Source organism: Hippocampus comes, unplaced genomic scaffold (genome assembly GCF_001891065.2).
Source record: "Hippocampus comes isolate QL1 unplaced genomic scaffold, H_comes_QL1_v1.1 scaffold147, whole genome shotgun sequence".
NCBI classification, from domain to species: Eukaryota; Metazoa; Chordata; class Actinopteri; order Syngnathiformes; family Syngnathidae; genus Hippocampus; species Hippocampus comes.
The window spans coordinates 3716954-3725490 of NW_017805009.1; the positions used below are offsets into that span (position 1 = coordinate 3716954).

General features: G+C 42.6%; 1 protein-coding gene across 2 annotated transcripts in view; it reads right to left on the bottom strand.

Moving 5' to 3' along the window:
* The window catches only part of sgsm1a (small G protein signaling modulator 1a), a 32351-nt gene extending 27151 nt beyond the window's left edge, over positions 1–5200 (bottom strand). For both annotated transcript variants that reach the window (XM_019862741.1, XM_019862740.1), the window contains exons 1-2: positions 5125–5200; positions 4973–5016 (exon numbers count right to left, since the gene is read on the bottom strand). In XM_019862741.1, coding sequence (XP_019718300.1) covers positions 4973–5016; positions 5125–5143 — 63 coding nt within the window. In that variant the 5' untranslated portion in view covers positions 5144–5200. The remainder of the gene's footprint in view (positions 1–4972; positions 5017–5124) is intronic.
* Positions 5201–8537: the final 3337 nt, after the last annotated feature.

An 8537-nucleotide genomic window follows, 5' to 3' on the forward strand; every position in this document is an offset into this window, starting at 1 on the left:
CCATGGTTGACTGTAAGCAGAAGCTGCAAGACATGAATGCGAAAAAAAAAAAAAAAAAAATGGGCAAAATCCCACGCACTCTACATTTGGGGCAAACGGAGCTGCCATGACTGCCGGGAAAAACGTGTAAACGTAGCCGTAGCTGTGACAGTTTGATGAATGTGTGTTTCGGCGGCCTGGTAAAATGAGGCTCCTCGATGCAGAGAACCCGGAAGGCATCACTCAGAGTGATAAAGGATTTTCGGCCTATTCCAATTCACTCCTGCAATAGCAGAGCCGAGAAAGCAGAAGGTTCATCTATTAACATAATATCTTCATTATTAATTGTCTAGGTGGCCACCACAGGCCTCCACACTGCTGAATAAGAGGAGAGGACACATCCCTGCTGTTCATTAAAACTGACGATGGGTACAATAATCGATGAGTCGGTGAACTAATCTTTCAATTGTGTGGAATCGATTGTTGATTCATCTTATCTTGAGGAAATTGAAGTAAATTGGAGGGTATGTAATTGGCTACCACAAGAAGACACGCTGTTGAATCAGTCCTCCGTCGTTTGCGGCCTGAAGATGAACATGATGTCAACTCTGGAATGTGCATTACGCTGTTCTATATTATACCGCCATTGGAAAAAGAGTCCCGAACATCCATCTACCTACTTTCTAATCCGCTTATTCTCACAAGGGTTGCGGCGTGTACCAGAGCCTATCCCAGCTGTCTTCGGGCAGTAGGCGGGGGACACCCTGAACCAGTTGCCAGCCAATGGCAGGGCACACATAGACAAATAACCATTCGCGTTCACACTCACACCGAGGGACAATTTAGAGTGTTCCGATAATCTGCCATGCATGTTTTTGGAATATGTGATCAAACCAGAGTACCCGGAAAAAACCCACACAGGCATGGGGACAAAATGCAAACTCCATACTGGAATCGAACCCGGTACCTCTGCATTGTGAGGCCAACGCGCGAACCAGTATTCCACTGTGCCGCTGAGTCCCGAACGGCCCTAGAGATTCTTTGACGCCCCCCACCCCCGCAACCCCCCACAAAAAAAACGTGAAGGAATTTATGGGTAAGTAACTTTTGATTGATCAGTGAAATGTTGTGAAATGCCCTTCCCTAATGCTGATGTCCATCATAATGAAATACCATATCGACGTGATAATAGAGTAATAATTATTACTTTAGTAGACAGTATAATGTTATGAGGCAATGAGTGGACAGAATTCCACTTTCCAAGTCCATGCAACCGTAGCGCAGCCAGAGAATAGCTGACAATGCAATCTTTGCCAAACATCAGTCTTGACCTGACATTTCTTTCCTTTTTCAGAATATACGAGGCCTCGACCCAGTTTAATTTCAAAGAGAAGCTCCCATCATTCACATCTGCATCTTGAATCACAGCAAACATTCCCCTAAAGATTGCACCAGCAGCCGCTCGTAACTCAGTTTTGATTCTGCACACATTTAAGCCCAGTTCTTTTATAAAACACCACCTTCGTTATTCTCCCAGTACAGCCAGATCAGATCACATTCAGACCAAACCAATACCGTGAATACATTTCATTTCCTCAGTGCAATAACTGCCATCGCTATTCATGGCAACAATAACGTTTGATTGTTTCCCTGCAGAAGCTTCCACCTGAAACCGTGCAATCGTTTGATTGTCTTCAAGCTACTCCTGATTAACTAACAGCATTTTGAACAGAAGACAGCGAAACGTGCTGATATCAGCACGCTTCACCGATTCTTCCATCTTTTCGCCTCTTTCCTTTCGCAGCAGACGCGCCGTGTTGTGTCTGTGCACACAACAGAACACAAACACCCGGTGACACAGAATGGTTATATATGAAAGCTGCGGCAAATAAGAGGTCTCATTCAAACCGATTTTTGTGCCAGGAGTGGATTGTGCTGCCTCAGACATCCTGTGCTCTCGAGATAATGGCCCATGTTATTTGACAGTGCATTTGAGTGGACTGATGGCATATCACCGGGTGGACGAAGACCACGTGCATATGGTGACGCCTACACGTGTACAGAACAAGAAGACGCGCGCGCAGCTAATTAAAAAGACAGCACAATGCATGTGACAAACAGTCAGTCTTTAGAAAGAGAATCGTGCTCAGCTTTAATTGAGACTGAGATTAATCCATTAATCAAAAAAAAAAAAAAAACGGTTGCGGAATTGTGGCTGCAGTTCCGAACACTGCCTTAAATCATGTCACTAAATGAGAATAGAGTGGAATGGAAATTCCGTTCATCGCTCGCAGCCTCGCTAATACAAAAAACAAAAGAAAAATGGCACAGTTGGGTTCTTTCGAAAAACATACAGTGTGGACATCATTGAGCAGTTGTTTAAAGGTTGATGCGCGTTTCGTTAGCCCGTCTATGGCGTTTTGCGTGTTGCATTAACATGAAGACGGCGAACTTTGGTTAGGTACACACAACGCTTGGTTCTCTTTGCTTTATGTTTAGTTTTACAGTAAACTTCACTTGGGAGTGGCAATAAACTGCTTCTTATGAAGGTCAAACTTTTTGCTCACAACTCAAGCAAAAAAAAAAAAAAAAAAAGAAAAGAAAATTGGATTAAGTGTAGTGCAATAGCATATTAGTACCATAATAGCAAACTTCACGTTTTGCAGCAGCCCGAGTTTGAAGCCAAAAGCGGAATGTTTCGCCAGCGATGGGAAGTGCATTATTCTGCTCTCTGACACTGGAATCAGTTCGGAGCGCAGACATTTTCTTTAAAATGCCTCTCCTTATGAGAAAGCTCTCATTTTAATGCTCTGCAGTTGTACACCACAGCAAACACAACCACAATAAGCAAAGAGTGGTATCCATCGAATACCTCTTTGGAAGTGTCAAAAATAACTGAGCATTATTCTCGTTATAAACGCAATGTGTGTGTTTTTGTCACACAGCTCTTGTTTTGATTTTAATTGAATTGAGCGGGTGTATATTATGTTCAGTCGTTCATTTGTATAGTGAGTATGGAGTTCATCTTGGAAAGGGTCTGGTTATCACTGATAAGAGGACTCACGTGGAAAGTGGTCAGACTCCATTTTCAACATTCCTCTTTTTACAGCATCCTCGATTTAATCTTAAAACATGTGTCGAAAATAAAGTTCATTTATTTACTGAGCAGTCCCCCGCCTACTGCCCGAAGACAGCTGGGATAGGCTCCAGCACCCCCGCGACCCTAGTGAGGATCAAGCGGTTCGGATAATGAATGAATGAATGAATGAATGAATTTACTGAGCAAACGCAAGTAAGAAATAAAACAGCCCTCAGCCAAGTGCAATCGAGACAGCAAAACCAAAACGGTAACATTTTCACTATTCTGTGACTGTACAACAAAATGTAAAAATTGTTCCCTCTGATTTTTTTTTCTTTACCAGATAAGGACCTCAGTGTGTGTTGGGAATCTCCATGGTAACAAGGTGATTAAAAGAGCGCCCGTGTTACGAGACAAGCTCCTAAGCAGAACAAACAGTGGGAAGCTCCCAGCTCAGGCTAAAGCCACAATAACAATCTGCTGCAGACCTTTAGACATTCAGCCTTTGTGTTTATCCTCTATTTCCAATTTTGTGATTCATAATCGTTTGACGACGGACTCGTTCTACCTTGAACATTTGTACCCATCAGTGATTCATTTCGGCTTCAATCTTCCCACCTGCCTAAAATAAATGGTGCAAATCCATTCACGCAACTGTGCTAATGGGAAAGTAACTTGGAAAATATATATTGTTGACAGGTTCCCATTTTTTTCGTTATAGTTTACTGGTCCCCGATTTAAGTGCAAGATTAAAATATGACTAAAAATAAACACGTCACAAGCATTCACTCACACAAAAACAAATGTGTCCAGCTACAATAATGCTCAGTCAGATGAATTTTCATCTTACGATGAACAACACAACCCAGTCATGTTCGAGGAAAAAGATGAATTTGGATCTTCCTCCAATTCCAAAGAGCTGTCTGACCAATTGAAGGCATCTCTTGGCATCCTAAAGCAGATATTGGCTGATCTTATTTCACAGTGTGCTGAATTGCTCTTGTGTCCATGATGTTGGTTTACTAGCGCTATAATTGTTTTTAATCACTCCGTTTGCACATCACAAATTGATTGCCATGTGGTTTCAAGAGGAGCATTTTGCAATGCTTGCATTTAATTGTTGTTTCGGATGTGTGAATCCCATATAATGGAACTGTTGCTTGAAACGCTTCCAGCACCAAAGAGCTCAACTCTTGGATTCTTCACACACATATTGTGACATAAAAATCATCACCATTAGAGACTTCAGTTCAGTGAGCATTACTGATTCAGTCCTGTTTTATTCGTCGCATCATTGTCTGAGAAACTTGCCGTTGGAGCGGTTGTTGTGTTAATCTTCATATTTTCAGACGCAGGCAGATAGCTTAACCCTTCAAAAACTGATAAACATTCACTGTACGCTTCTGATGAAAAACGAGGGGCGAAATTTGAAAAGAAAAGAAAAAAATCCTGAAAAATAAATATTGAAAATAACATGGTGGTGATCCGCATAAGCGGGTGCCGAACTAGTTGGTGATGTGTTACCACAGTAACGCGACATGATGAGTTGCAATATTTGAGAGACAAAGCTGACATGAGTACCTTCCATTTTTGTTTCCACTGTTCATCACACATACGCGCGCGCACACACACAAGCACAAACACACACGCACACACACACGCACAGGCACACGCGCACATACGTATGATAGTTCGGACTGCCCCGGAAGACGGAAAAAAAAACGCTGCACTTTCCCAGATTTGAAGGAGGAACATCCAACACGACATTTACAGGTGTCACGGAGACGACATAAGAAAAAAACAATCAGAGCGCAACCGTGTTTTGGGGATTTGGAATCTCAAAAGGGATTCTGTTTCACTTGTCACCCCCTCCAAAAAAGTGTTTTGTTTTTGTAGCTAGCTGAAAACACCCACCTCTTTCTTGACAGTGCGCAGCAGCCTTTGGCGCGCCTCGGCTTCTAGACACAAAAGAAGCACATGCCATTTTAAAGCGAACTCAACTCAGGCTTTATAAGTACAATATACTCTGTCAACCGATGTATGGTGGACATATACGGGTCTCCCACCTGCCATGATTGTTGCCATGGGTCCAGTGTTCCAGCACGCGCAACACCTCCCATCAAACAGACTGCGAGAAGGAGAAATGCCTCCTTACTCCGCCTCCAGCACTATGGGCCCGCCTCTTAAAGGTACAGGAAGGAGTTTCCATTGGACGGCGAGATTTTGGCAATCCTCCTTCCAGCCTCTCTGTTTGATCAAGGGGTGGACAAACTTTGGTGCTGAAGGACCACATTAATGTTTTAATAATCAATAAATTTTATATGAATATGTCTATATTTCGGTGGCACGGTGGGCGACTGGTTAGCACGTCTGCCTCACAGTGTAGAGGTGCAGTATTCGAATCCGGCTCCGGCCTTCCCGTGTGGAGTTTTCCCTGTGCCTGCATGGGGTTTGTCCAGGTACTCCGGTTTCCTTCCACTTTCCAAAAAATACATGCATGGCAGGTTAATGAAACACGAAATCACAGGTGTCAACCTCAAGGCCCTAGGGCCAAATCTGACCCGCCGCATCATTTTATGTTGCCCGCAAAAGAAAATCAAACATGTCACCTTCCATGATGCTTCCTAACATCTGTACCAACATTTCAAATTCTCATATGTAATAAATAACATCTTGTAAGCATTTTCATGTTACCAAACCCCTCATTAGAGTAACTGAAGTAGTTGCAGAAACGATTATTCTTGACTTCTTTATATGGTTTCATAGTCATAATGGCCCTCCGAGGGAAACGGTTACTACACTGTAACCCGCAACAAAAAGGAGTTTGTTGCTCTAAATTGTCCCTTGGTGTGAGTGTTAGCGCAAATGGTTATTTGTCTATGTGTGCCCTGCGATTGGTTGGCAACCAGTTCAGGGTGTACCCCGCCTACTGAAGACAGCTGCTATAAGTTGAACAGAAAATGGATGGATGGATGGATGGATGGATATTGTTCTAAATACAGATTTAGAAACTATATGTTCAACATTAAACTATTTTAAAAATGGAACCACTCAATAACTATTGTTAACTGATTATTTGCAAACATACTTTTAGAAATGTCAAGTAAAATAAATGATACGGAAACCAAAAACATTTACATATACCTGTATATATTAGATTACTTTAAAAAAAATTATTTAAAATACCGGTAACAAATTACGGCTACAAATGTTTTAGGACAGAGTGCGTGGGCCATACACATTTCCCATCTGCTGGAATTCATTAAAGTAAGTTTTAACAACTTTTTTTCAATGTCTCTGCAGCTCTTAAACTTTGAGAGGTATAAGTTAAACTGTGAATATCACAATTGGGGTGCAACGAATAGCAAAGCTATCGCGCCGTTTGCATGAACACCGACCACTTAATCTAACGGAGATCCACACCAACTACCCTCTGCTCACATTTGATTGAAGTTGTCAAGCAATAATTCAGTTTCAGTAGTAGTGAACTACACTGCATCACACAGTAGTTGCGTAAAGCCAAAAAGTATCATTGACTTCTCAGTTGCTTTTGTGGCGAGAACGAAAATGGATGAGAAAAGTTTTGCTACGAGGCCCTCTTTTGGTGAATATGCCAAACTACAGGCACAAATGAAATACTGTACTGTAATGGCTCTTCATTTTTGTTAAAATTACAGATTTTTTTTTTAACGTACATACGTGCATTGTGTTACAATGTAAAATGGTTCTACATAAAATCAAACACTTTTGCTAAGCATGCTACCCATGTGGCTGCACAAAATCACATATCCGTCTGTCATATCCTCATTTAGCTGGAGTCTGTCTAAGCTGACTTTGGGTGAGACGTAGTGTACACAAACCACTCAGATTCACACATAAAGTATGTAAAACTCAGTCTTCCAGTTATTCTGCATGCATGGTTTAAAACATACAAAAGCATGGGGACAACATGCAAACTCCACAAGAGGAAGGCCGGAGTTGAGATTCGAACCACGAACCTAAGAACTGAGAGGCGAGCATGCAAACCCCTAAATTGCAGAAAAAATAATTTCAAAAAATAAAAGATTAAAAAGAGTAGCTCATCAACTTTATACAGTACCCCCAATGTGTACACAACCATACACATTTGAGTATGTGGCTGTTTAATTTCCAGCAATATGAAATGAAATTTCTCCAAATGAGTAACCCTACAAGCATGAAGTGGGCATAGACATCAATGTTCCAGACGGTGGAGTCTCAGGGCCACGAGTCCCACTCTGCCTTGGAGGCACTGAGCTGTCAGGTGGATCAGATGGCGAAAAGAATGCAGTGATTATGCAGAATGACAGACTGAGGAGGTGGATGCCCCCCAAAGATGCTTTCATGGTCTCAGCACCAGAACAAAACAAAACCCAACTGAGAATGTGAATGTCAAGATGGATACTTGCCAGCCCAAACAGTGTCCTCATCCGAATCCTAACCTGCAATCCTTTCACTCAATTCCATCCCAAAGACCTCTCAAAAACCCATATCAGTGAGAGGAATAGGGAGCCATAGAGGAAAGCCCAGCATATCGCAATTTCTTTCCTTTTATTTTTCTTTTCATATTCCCCGCAAACATGTTTGTCTTAGGATTCCCTTGCAGGAATGACTCACACCTGACAATGACATGAGGTAATAGCACGTTGTTAAATGTCAAAGTAGGGCTTCTGCTCGAATAAACTGCACACCAGAGCTCTCCCCCAACCCCATCATGCATTTGGGTTCATTATCATACCGACAACTTCAAGGGTGAAAAATACTTATCTGCAAACTCTTGTATGGAAACATGGCACCATTTTGGCGAAGGACCGAGTGGAAATAGCTCAGTGCTTCATCGAATCTGTACGTTTGAGAAACAACAATGGCGTGTCATCTCCATGTGTGTTCGCCTGTCGGCAGAGTCTGCGGGCATGGCTGACATGCACATGTCCGCGTGTGATTGGAGTCGACGTGCTCTAACAGGCGATAGAGGCTCCTGTCAGTCCGATGTTCTTCTACTGCTGTGTGCCAATGCGGATTGACAGAATGGTATGCTAGAGAAGGCCAGAGCTACGTGGGCTGTTGTCTTGATGCTTTCAGGCCCCAAGGAAATGCACACCTCGGCTGAGCAGCCATAGCTTGCCCTTGGCTGATTGTTCTCATGAAGGCATTTTGGTGGAGAAGAACATGAGCCAACTATATCCAATACCTTTGAGAGGATCTAGACTTGAAATTGTGAGCCAGACTGCCTCACTACAAATCAATGATCTCTGACCTTGAAACATATGTTCTTCTGGATGGATGGACAAAAAGTCCCAGGGACACACTCCGGCATCTTAAAAAAAAGTTTGGCCAGAAGAGTGGCTGTAATTATAGCTGCAAAATGGGTAGGGGGATGGGGATCAGAAGGGGGGTACTTTGGTGCTTTTGTCCATGTAGTTTTATGATAGGCGCAATATCTAACCGGACACCCAGACAT